The sequence below is a fragment of the Neoarius graeffei genome, chromosome 2 (assembly GCF_027579695.1).
Source record: "Neoarius graeffei isolate fNeoGra1 chromosome 2, fNeoGra1.pri, whole genome shotgun sequence".
Classification (NCBI taxonomy): Eukaryota; Metazoa; Chordata; class Actinopteri; order Siluriformes; family Ariidae; genus Neoarius; species Neoarius graeffei.
Window position 1 is genome coordinate 4329522 of NC_083570.1, and position 13655 is coordinate 4343176.

Here is a 13655-nt window from a genome sequence, read left to right on the forward strand (position 1 = left end):
CACAGCCAGAAAGCAGAGAAGATTTTCTGAAATGTCCATCTGAACACACACACACAAACAAAAGACAAAAGTTTTCTTCGAGACTGACTTAAGGAAATGAAATTGTTTGAGTTAAATGCATCGCAATTTATCTTGTATAAACGCTCACTAGACCAGGGGTTCCCAAACTTTTCCATGCCAAGGCCCCCCAAACAGCATTAGCTTCTGGCCAAGGACCCCCTTTGCAAATCCACAGACAATGCTACAAAATATGTAAAGAAACATCAACTTTTAGAATGTTTTCTCTTATTTTTATTCAATATTCAATAAGTGTTACATTTGTTTAGCATAAGAATATTATTAACTAACATGTTTTCAACACAAATATTTTCGCACTGAACAATAAACTTTTCAACAAACTGTTGATAAGAACAGCACAAAAGAAATCAAACCACTCTCAATTTTGTGTGTGTGTGTGTGTGTCTGGGAGTGACAGACGGTTTACACTAGTGGGAGGGATGGGCTTGGTGGCTCCTACATAGTTTGTCAACCCTGGACTTAATCTCCGTCAGTGCCATACGCATGTCATTGTCCACATGTAGACGTGCTCTATGTTTGGTTTTGAGTACCTTTAAAGTTGAAAAGCCAGACTCACACAAGTAGGTTGTTACAAAAGGGAGAAGGCATTTCAGTGCCCTGTCAGCCAAGCTGGGATCGTCCTTTCTTACATGTAGCCAGTAGTTAGACAGGGGAAGAGCCTCAAAGTCCATTTTTAAATCACCTGAGTATGTCATCTCAATCAGCTCCTCCTCTAACTTTAAGTCCAGACTAGAACCAACACCGGGGGCAAAGGGGTTCCTAACCCAGTTTAAATGTGTGTTTTCGAGGTCAGGGAAATAGTCTTTGAAATATCCTTGGAGGTGCTCCAGGTGGGACTGGATCAATGGAGAGACGGAGCCCAATTCATCACATGACAGCAGCTCCTGGTGAAGTACGTAGTGGGAACATTTCTGTAACTCCCTCCTGGAGCTTGTTTGACCACAGCATGATCTTTTTGGAAAAGCACGCACTTTCTCTTGCTCCTGGAGTATGTACATGTCACGTCCTTGCATGCTTTGATTCAGTACATATAGATGCTGGAAAATGTCTGACATGTATGCAAGTTTGCGGATCCAGGTTGCATCGGTGAACCAATCTGCCAGCTGATGCTTTTCAGATGAGAGGAACTCTGCAACCTCCCTCCGCAGCTCATAGACATGGTTCAAAACTGCGCCCCGTGACAGCCAGTGCACGTTCGAGTGAAGCAGCAGCCCCTCAAAATGAGCGCTCATCTCATTACAAAGCAGGGTAAACAGTCTGTGTTTCATGGGACGGGCTTTAATAAAATTCACTACTTGTATAACCTCCTGTAGTACCTGATTCAACTCGTTATCCATCCTTTTTGTGACCAGTGCCTCGCAGAGCTGTTGGTTTGTTCCTTCGGTCTCTTCTTCAAAAACCTGTCTATTTTGCGCTAGCAATACGCTAGCTTGAGGAGCAAAGCAGCTTGATAAATGGCGCAAACTGCAATGTCACAGGCAATCGGAGAGATGAGCATGGCAAACAATGTTTCGATATGATGTATTATTATTTATAATGATTATATTTTATAATAATGATTAAAAAACTAATTACAATAAATTTAATAATAATTATTTAAAAATATATTTTTTTCGCAATTTTTGTTATCGTCCCTCCAACTTTCTGAGGCCCCCCCATATAAAGCTCAAATCATCTAATTTCCAAGTTACAGTTTTAATACAACATGAAGTTACATGTTGTGGCTCAGGAACACTTCTGAAAACCATTGTCTCTGAACACAGTTAATCACTGCATCCACAAATCCCAGCTACAACCAGATACAAACACCATCCAGAAACACTGCTGCTTTCTCTGGGCCAGAGCTCCTTTACTTTTTTGGACTAAGGCAAAGTGGAAAACTGTCCTCTTATCTGACAAAGAGAAATTGGAAATTCTTTTTGGAAATCATGGACACCACTTTCTTGAACTTTCTTGAAATATGTTGCTGGCATGGAATTCAAAATGAGTGTAGATTTTAAAAAAAAAACAATAAAATTTCACAGTTTCAACATTTGATATGATGTCTTTGTACTATATTCAATGAAATATAAAGTTTCCAAGATTTGCAAATCATCACATTCTAATCTCATCTCATTACCCCTAGCCGCTTTATCCTGTTCTACAGGGTCGCAGGCGAGCTGGATCCTATCCCAGCTGACTACGGGCGAAAGGCGGGGTACACCCTGGACAAGTCGGCAGGTCATCACAGGGCTGACACATAGACACAGACAACCATTCACACTCACATTCACACCTACGGTCAATTTAGAGTCACCAGTTAACCTAACCTGCATGTCTTTGGACTGTGGGGGAAACCGGAGCACCCGGAGGAAACTCACGCGGACACGGGGAGAACATGCAAACTCCTCACAGAGAGGCCCTCACCGGCCACGGGGCTCGAACCCGGATCTTCTTGCTGTGAACTCTCGGACAAGTTTACAGAGCCCTCAGTAGATCTGCACCCTCATGTATTTCAGAAACCCTCACACACTCTGTTCTAAATCAGGGTTTTAGGTCACTAAGTGGTTTGTTTATCTTCATTTGTGTGGAAAAACTGTGTAAAAAAGAGATTTGTAGTATCAGTAGTAATATTACGTCATTATGGGTTGTAGATACAAACTGCAAAATAACACACATCTTGTTTGTAGCCATTTTAGAAATACATGAATGGTCATTTTGGCTTGACAGATATCAGCTCTTATTCTTTATTAGATATTAATTTCATTAAACATCAGAGAGTCATAGGTCCTGGGTTCGAGCCCCGTGGCCGGCGAGGGCCTTTCTGTGAGGAGTTTGCATGTTCTCCCCGTGTCCGCGTGGGTTTCCTCCGGGTGCTCCGGTTTCCCCCACAGTCCAAAGACATGCAGGTTAGGTTAACTGGTGACTCTAAATTGACCGTAGGTGTGAATGGTTGTTTGTCTTTTTGTGTCAGCCCTGTGATGACCTGGCGACTTGTCCAGGGTGAACCCCGCCTCTCGCCCATAGTCACCTGGGATAGGCTCCAGCTCACCCATGACCCTGCACAGGATAAGCGGTTATGGATGGGCTTCAGTGTTTCCTGAAGTTTCATCTGGCCATCATTATCCATGTGTATTTAATGAAATTAATCATAATCAGTGCGGTTATATTTCTGTACTTAAGAGAGATGAAATGGTTAATAGAGGAGTGTTCGTGATCTCTCTGTGTTTGTGCTCCTCCTATCTCTCTCTCTCTCTCTCTCTCTCTCTCTCTCTTTCTCTTTCTCTCTCCCCTCTGTCACATACACACAGACACACACACACAGAAGAAGGAAGTCACTCCTTTCAGACAACACAAAACTGATCTCTTTCTCATTGCGATTTCAGGAAAATGGCGGAGGCCAGTATTTCAGTAGATCAGCTTTCTCAGGACCAGTTCAGGTGCCCACTGTGTCTGGATCTCCTGAAGGATCCGGTGACTATCCCCTGTGGTCACAGTTTCTGTAAGGTGTGTATTAATGGCCACTGGGATCAGGAGGATCAGAAGGGTGTCTACAGCTGTCCTCAGTGCAGAGACACTTTCACTCCAAGGCCTATTCTATCCAGAAACAACATGCTGGATGAAGTGGTGGAGAAAGTGAAGAAGACAGAAGTCCAAGCTGCTTCTCCTGCTCACTGTTACACTGGACCTGAAGATGTGGAGTGTGATTTCTGCACCGGGAGAAAACACAAAGCTGTCAAGTCCTGTCTGATGTGTGTGGCTTCATTTTGTGAAACTCATCTGAAACCTCATCTTGAAGACCCTACTTTGAAAAAACACACATTGATTGAAGCCTCAGCAAAACTCCAAGAGAAGATCTGCTCTGAACATCACAAGCTGATTGAGATCTACTGTCGTACTGATCAAACCTGCATCTGTTATTTGTGTATGATGGAAAATCACAAAGGTCACGACACCGTCACAGCCGCAGCAGAAAGAGCTGAGAAACAGGTGAGAACTAGAAATCTTTCCAGAATTAAATCATCTTAATTATAGTTTCCCATCTAGAAACAGGTGCTTTAGTCAGTGATATGATTTGAACTTTAATTTCAATGTGTGTCTCAATCAGAAGGATTCTGTAAAAGCTGATTAAAATTGTCTGTGTTCTGGTGAACAGAGTGTTAAATTTATCTTCAGTAATGGTCGTAATCTGGTCAAACCAGTTAGTGAACATGTCAGCCAACGCCTGTGACAGGGCGAGGCACGTGAAAACACAAACACTTTTTTTTTTACTTTTTATGATCCTTTATTTTTTACAAAAGTAGCATTACATAATAAAATGTATGTGAATTAATAAATAAATATTTAATAAAGCATTTTAAATAAATTCGGTTAAATATAACAGTGCACAGTGTGAGTTAAGTTATTGCAGTGATTCTGCAATGCAGGTTTTGTGTAAAACAAAGTTCTTCTTCCACTACCGAGCACAGAGCCTCCTCACAACACCACACTGTCTGAAACATTTCCATATCACCCATACTCTTAAAAAAAATAAAATCAATCAAAACTCTGGATTTAGTCAGTCTGGACAGAATTCTCTCAGGGTCACAGTCTGTGTTTTGTGCCATTTTGTTTTTTCTACTTCAGTAGATTGCCATTTTGGCCTGGCCAGGGTTAACAGTAACCACCTGACACATGGATTTGTTTCTCCGGACATATTTAAAACCAAAAATAAAATGCTGAAAGGTAAAATTCATATCAAATGATCTTAAAATGTCCCCCAACCAATAAAACAGTGACTGCAACCCGAAGCAATGTAAAAAGACATAAAAAACAGTTTCTCTCGGAGAACAAAAGGGACACTCTTGGGTGACCTCAGGGTTTAAAATGGAGATAAAAGAATTCACAGACACTGTACAATGTAAAATCTTTCACTTCCAAATCAATCAGAAGGATTCTGTAAAAACTGATTAAAATTGTATGTGTTCTGGTTAACAGTGTTAAATCCATCTTCGGTGAGAGTCGTAATCTGGTCAGACCAGTTACTCAACATTTCAACATTTCACACACGCAGAGAATATTTTGGCAAAACAAAACAAAGCTGTTATAATGAGCTCCACCCTTCTCGGAAGGCTTTTCACTAGATTTTGGGGTGTGGCGGTGGGGTTAGTGTTCATTCAGCAACAGTGGCACTTGAAAGTTTGTGAACCCTTTAGAATTTTCTGTATTTCTGCCTAAATATGATCTAAAATATCATCAGATTTTCACACAAGTCCAAAAAGTAGATAAAGAGAACCCAGTTAAACAAATGAGACAAAAATATTATACTTGGTCATTTATTTATTGAGGAAAATGATCCAATATTACATATCTGTGAGTGGCAAAAGTATGTGAACCTTTGCTTTCAGTATCTGGTGTGACCCCCTTGTGCAGCAATAACTGCAACTAAACGTTTGCGGTAACTGTTGATCAGTCCTGCACACCGACTTGGAGGAATTTTAGCCCGTTCCTCCGTACAGAACAGTTTCAACTCTGGGATGTTGGTGGGTTTCCTCACATGAACTGCTCGCTTCAGGTCCTTCCATAACATTGTGATTGGATTCAGCGCTGCTCTTGCTCCTTGCGGAGGGTGATCAGGGCTTGGTACTGGCTTTCTTGGGTGGCAGCAAGGGCATAGGTGACATTCTTGAGTGGGGAGGACTCCACTGGTGGTTAACGTCAGTCTTCCTGGCTTTCGGCACCACTGTTATATGTCCCTGAGGTGGGTGGAATACTGAAGTGCAGACAGGCAGGAAATGGTGTTGAACACAGTCTCTTTTATTTGTCACTTTGGCTTTTCAGCTTTAACATTATGTCTTGTCACACATACATACATGTTCTCCAGTCGGGAGACGACCACCTCTTCACTCTGCCCCTCTTTTTCATGATTCTGTCATTCCTGCAAAACAGACACCCACACATCAGTTACCAACAGGTGAGATCACTTTGCCACTCACCTTCCCTGGCCCCGCCCTCTATTCACAAACTGGTGCTTGACCACACCCACACTGCCAAAAAACAACAAAACACACACACACACACACACACACAATACATAACATTCACAGCTGTAAGAAACATGAATGTACTTTGAACTGACATTAATATGGAACCAGTTCGCTCGTACTGTATAAAAAGCTGAATGTATTTTATTTGTCCTCAGAGTGAGTTAAAGAAGGAGCAGATGAAATCCCAGCAGAGAATCCAGGAGAAGCAGAAGAAGGTGCAGGAGCTGAAACAGGCTGTGAACACTATAAAGGTGAGCAGTGAGCAGAGACAGAGCTGCTCCTAGAAACACACACAACATGGACAACGAGTCATTTACAGTCCCAGTAAGAGAGGGAATGATAGATGAGCTTTAAATCTTGTGTGTGTGTGTGTGTGTGTGTGTGTGTGTGTGTGTCCTAACAGCTCAGTGCACAGACAGCAGTGGAGGACAGTGAGAGGATCTTTACTGAGCTGATCAGCTCCATGGAGAAAAAGCGCTGGGGGGTGACGGAGCTGATCAGAGATCAGGAGAAGGCTGAACTGAGTCGAGCTGAACGACTCCTGGAGCAACTGGAGCAGGAGATTGCTGATCTTCAGAGGAGAGTCACTGAGCTGGAGCAGCTTTCACACACACACGATCACATACATTTCCTCCAGGTAACACTCACTGTCTGATCTACAGAGCCAGCTGTTCCTCACACACTCTCTAAAACACCTCTCATTAAGGCAACAATAAATGTCCCTGTCTGACATCACAAGTGGGTTTTACATTTCATTTGCTTTCTGTAGGTTTTAGCTTCTGGACGTCACTCTCCTCCACTTATCGGACCAGATTTTCGCACATCCAGCGTCACTGTCCATCAACATCTCTCATTTGATGGAGTGAGGAATTCTCTCTCAGATCTGAAAAAGAGACTCGAGGAATTCTGTGAGGAGGAATTCAACAAAATCCCTCCACATGGTAAGAGGAGCTGTTCCTGCTGGAGAAACACAGTGATGTGTTATTTCTTATCGATGCTCCTGCTTTCTTTTCTGCAGACACTTTATTCACCTGACACTTTGAACTAAAACACTGATTTAAAATGAATAAACTGACTGGATCACTTTAAACTCTTTCCATCTTTTACACAAACTCATGTTTCCATGTTTCTCTCCACAGCTGCAGCAGTTCAGATCATTTCAGGACCAGAACCACAGAGCAGAGAAGAGTTTCTGAAATGTACATCTAACACAAACACACACTTCACATAAATATATTGTGTGAATTAAACCCAACATGTTCACATTGTTCAGTTTGGTTTTTCTCTTTTATTTTAGATTTCCGTTATCTGACTCTGGATCCCAACACGGCACATCGTCACCTCATTCTGTCTGAGAAGAACAGAGCGGTGAATGACAGTGGGAGAGAGCAGCGTTACTCTGATCATCCAGAGAGATTTGATTCCTGGGAGCAGGTGTTGTGTAAGGAGAGTGTGTGTGGACGTTGTTACTGGGAGGTGGAGTGGAGCGGTGATGGTGGTGTGTCCATAGCAGTCTCATATAAAGACATCAGCAGGGAAGGACGGGTTAATGAGTGCGGGTTTGGAGGCAACAATCAGTCCTGGAGTTTGCGGTGTGCTTCTTCTTCTTCTCTCTCTTTCTATCACGACAACATTGAGACTGTTCTCAGAGGTCCATCACCCTCCAGAATAGGAGTGTATGTGGATCACAGTGCAGGAACTCTGTCCTTCTACAGCGTCTCTTACGCAATGAAGCTCCTCCACAGAGTCCACACCACATTCACTCAGCCTCTACACGCTGGATTTGGGGTCTACAAAGTTTCTGGGTTCGCGTTCTACTGGTCTCCTGGTTCTACAGTGAGATTGTGTGATCGAGAATAAAAGTGTGTAGTGTTTTCTGTAAAATTCCTGCATGTTGCCATGTTGTTGCTCAGTCGTCTGCTTCACTAGAACACAATCCAGCTGCACAAAAACACTCATTTTAATATTTAAGTTAAAACGTATAATGTTTTATTATTATTATTATTATTCGTCACATGCACACTTCAAGTACAGTGAAATTCATCCTCTGCATTTAACCCATCTGAAGCAGTGAACACACTCACACCCAGAGCAGTGGGCAGCCCAGAGCACCCGGGGAGCAGTCAGGGGTTCGGTACCTTGCTCAAGGGCACCTCAGCCCAAGGCCGCCCCACGTCAACCTAACTGCATATCTTTGGACTGTGGGGGAAACTGGAGCACCCGGAGGAAACCCATGCAGACATGGGGAGAACATGCAAAGTCCAGACAGAAAGGCCCTCGCCGGCCACTGGGTTCGAACCCAGAACCTTCTTGCTGTGAGGCGAACGTGCTAACCACTACACCACCGTAAATGTATAATAATTAAAGGTAGACTGCCTTTCAGATTTTTCTAATTTAGGCCATAAAAAGAATTTTCCCTGACACCCAATTATTTTTTTAGTGGACTGTAAGCTACTGAATTTGACACTCAGACTTCAAATTTTATTACTTTTTTCCCCTCAAAGAACAATTAATGAATTTAGAGCCACGTGGCCCTAAATTCTCCGCCATTTTTTTCTTGCTTCACCGTGACCTTATCCAACATGTTATGTCGTGCATGAGGTGGTGGGGTTTCCCCATTGTGGGATACAAATTTGTACCCTGAGAGAACAATGGAGGACCGACCACAGTAACGGAAAGTGGGAAGAAAAAACTCTGTATTGCGAAGGAAAGGAAACGCAGGACCAAAATAATAACAGCAAACACAAAAATCAAAAAGATGAATGTAACGGCTTCGCTGATCTAGTGGACACTGAAACAGGCAGGCGGGATCAATGTCACTTTAGTTTTTATTTTTTAAACTGTCACTTAACACAAAACATGCTTTTCAGCAGTTTCAAAATAAACTATGTGTCACTGCCCTGATGTGATTTCAGCCAGGGACAGAGATTCACACTGCACACACACACCACCTTCACCGGGCTCGTGCTCCACTCACCAACTGGCACTTGGCCACGCCCCCCACCACAGTGAAAAAGAACTGTATACTGTCTTGCTCAACGAAATAAACTGCGCAGTATGATCGTGAATCGAGAGGTTGTTCACCTGAAGTTGTGCAATATACAGTAGGTGTATAGTTTAATTACACACATTTTCGCTCAGCGGTCTTCACCATCGCAATGATAAACAAAGAATCTTCTATGTAAACTATCTAATGCACAGGAATAATATTTACATTGTGAAATCACGACATACTTTTCATTATGACTAACGAATATTGACTAGAACACGCTCAGTGTTTATTGTTTATTGCACATACAAGAACAAAATTGGCTTAACAAAATATACCAAATACTAAGACATGCAGGGGAGGCCTGAAACTTGATGGTTTTTCAAGAGCCTCCTCTTATTAAGATAAAAATGACAATATTAAGGTCAACTTATATAAAGCATAAAAAAGTTAATAATTAAAGTAATTGATCAATAGATAGCCGGGGAAACAAACATATAATTTGCTACAAGCAAATATATGAATTCATGGTAAAATAACAATGATGACATCGATTTGCTGAATAAAATGATAGGAATAAGCTTCAGATCAACTTACTGAACAAAACTAAAATTAAGCATGAAAACATCGTCAATTATGAACAATTAATCGATAACAAGGATTTGGAAAGAGATCAGTGTAATTTTGTAGCTGGATTATTCAAGATTTCCTTTAGCAGTTGCTTCTTGAAAAGGGGCAGCGACGTACTGTTTTGTAATTGTTTTTTTTAGACTATTCCATCCAAAGGGTCGTCTATACATTAAAGTAAACTGTCGCTGATTAGATTTGGTTCGAATCGGTCTTAAGTTATTGCACTGTCTTGTGTTGTCTTTGAGGATATCTGAGTTATATATAATGCTATCTCTGTAATGTGCTGGTAAACATCAACTTCCATAGATGATTTTGTGAACAAAAAGACTAATCTGTAATTTGTTAATGTTGTATATTGTTAATATTTTTAAGTCATGAAACAAATTTGTTGAAGGGAATGTATATGACTCATTTGAAGCGATCCTAATAAAGCGTTTCTGTAGTAAGAGCAGTGGCTTTAGCGTTGTTGTGTAAGTGCTTGCCCATATAATATTACAGCATGTTCGGTACGGGCAAATCTAGGTGTAGTATAGAATCATAAAAGTGTTTTTTGTGATAGTAAATTTCCAACTTTTCGTATTATTCCGATATTTTTGTCTATCTTTTTGCTAATGAGCTCAACATGATTTTTCCATGCAAGTTTTTCATCTATTAAAACACCTAAGAAGCGTGTCTGTGTATGTTGTCAATATATATTTTGGCATTTTTATTACAGTGTTTTTTACTTTTTCCCGCAAAGATGATAAAATTTGTTTTTTTTAAATATATTTAAGGACAGTTTGTTTGCTCAAAACCACTTATTTACCCTACTCATTTCAGAATTCATGGAGCTAACTCGGACATCAAATTTTCAGTGGGACATAAACAGGTTTGTATTGCCTGCAAATACTAAAGTAAACAGTTTTTTTTGGATACAAATGCTAAGTTATTTACAGTGGTGCTTGAAAGTTTGTGAACCCTTTAGAATTTTCTATATTCCTGCATAAATCTGACCTAAAACATATTTAGATCTTCACACAAGTCCTAAAAGTAGATAAAGAGAACCCAGTCAAACAAATGAGACAAAAATATTATACTTGGTCATTTATTTATTGAGAGAAATGATCCAATATTACATATCTGTGAGTGGCAAAAGTATGTGAACCTCTAGGATTAGCAGTTAATTTGAAGGTGAAATTAGAGTCAGGTGTTTTCAATCAATGGGATGACAATCAGGTGTGAGTGGGCACCCTGTTTTATTTAAAGAACAGGGATCTATCAAAGTCTGATCTTCACAACACATGTTTGTGGGAGTGTATCATGGCATGAACAAAGGAGATTTCTGAGGACCTCAGAAAAAGTGCTGTTGATGCTCATCAGGCTGGAAAAGGTTACAAAACCATCTCTAAAGAGTTTGGACTCCACCAATCCACAGTCAGACAGATTGTGTACAAATGATGGAAATTCAAGATCATTGTTACCCTCCCTAGGAGTGGTCGACCAACAAAGATCACTCCAAGAGCAAGGCGTGTGATAGTCAGTGAGGTCACAAAGGACCCCAGGGTAACTTCTAAGCAACTGAAGGCCTCTCTCACCTTGGCTAATGTTAATGTTCATGAGTCCACCATCAGGAGAACACTGAACAACAATGGTGTGCATGGCAGGGTTGCAAGGAGAAAGCCACGGCTCTCCAAAAAGAACATTGCTGCTCATCTGCAGTTTGCTAAAGATCATGTGGACAAGTCAGAATGCTATTGGAAAAATGTTTTGTGGACAGATAAGACCAAAATAGAATTTTTTGGTTTAAATGAGAAGTGTTATGTTTGGAGAAAGGAAAACACTGCATTCCAGCATAAGAACCTTATCCTATCTGTGAAACATGGTGGTGGTAGTATCATGTTTTGGGCCTGTTTTGCTATATCTGGGCCAGGATGGCTTGCCATCATTGATGGAACAATGCATCCTGAATTATAGCGGCGAATTCTAAAGGGAAATGTCAGGACCAGGACATCTGTCCATGAACTGAATCTCAAGAGAAGGTGGGTCATGCAGCAAGACAATGACCCTAAGCACTTTTTTTAATTTTTTTTTTTTTACCTTAAGCACTTTATTTTAACTTTATTCTTAAAGAAGAATAAATGTAATGTTTTGGAATGTCCAAGTCAAAGTCCTGACCTTAATCCACTGGAAATGTTGTGCAAGGACCTGAAGCGAGCAGTTCATGTGAGGAAACCCACCAACATCCCAGAGTTGAAGCTGTTCTGTACGGAGGAACGGGCTAAAATTCCTCCAAGCCGGTGTGCAGGACTGATCAACAGTTACCGCAAACGTTTAGTTGCAGTTATTGCTGCACAAGGGGGTCAAAACAGATACTGAAAGCAAAGGTTCACATACTTTTGCCACTCACAGATATATAATATTGGATCATTTTCCTCAATAAATAAATGACCAAGTATAATATTTTTGTCTCGTTTGTTTAACTGAGTTCTCTTTATCTACTTTTAGGACTTGTGTGAAAATCTGATGATGTTTAAGGTCATATTTAGATTAGATTAGATTAGATTAGATTAGATTAGATTAGATTAGATTAGATTAGATTAGATTAGATTAGATACAACTTTATTGATCCCCTTGGGAGGGTTCCCTCAGGGAAATTAAAATTTCAGGAGCATCATTATAGGATAAACAGAGAATAGAATAGAAAAAACAGAGAACTTCTAGATAAATTAAGTCTTTAGAAAACTTCTAGATAAATAAATTAAGTATTTACATATACAAATATATTTAAAAAAGATCTGAAAAAAGTCCAGCAGGAGAGGTATTGCACATTGTCCATTATTGCTTTTTGTCAGGCTAGGCTACTGCTCCTTTCCGTCCTCTGTCCTCCTGTTACCCCTCCTCCCCCCAGAGAGGAGTTGTACAGTCTGATGGCGTGAGGGACAAAGGAGTTTTTAAGTCTGTTAGCCCTGCACTTGGGAAGGAGCATTCTGTCACTGAACAGGCTCCTCTGGTTGTTGATGACGGTGTGCAGAGGGTGACTGGCATTGTCCATGATGTTCAGTAGTTTGTCCATAGTCCTCTTCTCTGCCACTGTCACCAGAGAGTCCAGCTTCATGCCAACCACAGAGCCAGCCCACCTGATCAGTTTGTCCAGCCTGGATGTGTCCTTCTTGGATGTGCTGTCCCCCCAGCACACCACAGTGTAAAACAGGACACTGGCGACCACGGACTGATAGAACATCCACAGGAGTTTCCTGCAGATGTTAAAGGACCGCAGCCTCCTCAGGAAGTATAGCCTGCTCTGTCCCTTCCTGTACAATTGGTTGGTGTTGCAAGTCCAGTCCAGCTTGCTGTCCAGCCACAGCCTGAGGTACTTGTAGCAATCCACAGCCTCCACCTCGACTCCCTCGATCAGAACTGGTCGTGACTTTGGTCTGGACCTCCCAAAGTCAATGACCAGCTCCTTGGTCTTCGAGGTGTTGAGCTGCAAATGGTTCCTGTTGCACCAAACAGCAAAGTCCCTCACCCTGCTCCTATACTCCTCCTCTCTGTTGTCCCTGATACACCCCACGATGGCTGTGTCATAGGTGAACTTCTAAATGTGACACAGCTCCAACTTGTAGCAGAAGTCCGCGGTGTACAGGGTGAAGAGAAGAGGGGCCAGCACAGTGCCCTGGGGTGCTCCGGTGCTGCTAATCACAGTGTCAGATGTGATGTCCTTCAGCCTGATGTACTGCGGCCTGTCGGTGAGGTAGCTGGAGATCCAGGTGACCAGGCAGGGGTCCACTCGCATCCTGTTCAGTTTGTCCTGAAGCATAAGGATCTGGATGGTGTTGAAGGCACTCGAGAAGTCCAAGAAAAGGATCCTCGCTGTGCCATTTCCCTTATCCAGATGCGAGTGGGCTCGGTGTAGCAGATAGAGGATGGCGTCTTCCACACCAACACCTGCCCGGTATGCAAACTGCAGACAGTCC

General features: G+C 41.7%; 1 protein-coding gene across 3 annotated transcripts; it reads left to right on the plus strand.

The window, feature by feature from the left end:
* The first annotated feature begins 3377 nt into the window (after positions 1-3377).
* On the plus strand, positions 3378-10361 carry LOC132877766 (tripartite motif-containing protein 16-like). Of its 3 annotated transcripts, none has more exons than XM_060913615.1 (6): positions 3378-4047; positions 6239-6334; positions 6487-6720; positions 6853-7024; positions 7223-7282; positions 7357-10361. In XM_060913615.1, exons 1-6 carry the CDS (start codon positions 3448-3450, stop codon positions 7941-7943), a joined length of 1749 nt encoding a protein of 582 aa, XP_060769598.1. In that variant the 5' UTR covers positions 3378-3447; the 3' UTR covers positions 7944-10361. The 3 variants fall into 3 exon arrangements, with proteins under 3 accessions (XP_060769598.1, XP_060769600.1, XP_060769599.1); XM_060913617.1 differs by having other exon boundaries at positions 7381-10361; XM_060913616.1 differs by having other exon boundaries at positions 7229-7282.
* Positions 10362-13655: the final 3294 nt, after the last annotated feature.

What these genes read in the sequence shown, in the direction of transcription:
- LOC132877766 (XM_060913615.1), top strand. Translation starts at nt 3,448, where the DNA reads ATGGCGGAGGCCAGTATTTCAGTAGATCAGCTTTCTCAGGACCAGTTC. An exon ending in AGGCTGTGAACACTATAAAG is followed by an intron (nt 6,335 to 6,486) that starts GTGAGCAGTGAG and finishes GTGTCCTAACAG; the next exon opens with CTCAGTGCACAGACAGCAGT. An exon ending in CAACAAAATCCCTCCACATG is followed by an intron (nt 7,025 to 7,222) that starts GTAAGAGGAGCT and finishes TTCTCTCCACAG; the next exon opens with CTGCAGCAGTTCAGATCATT.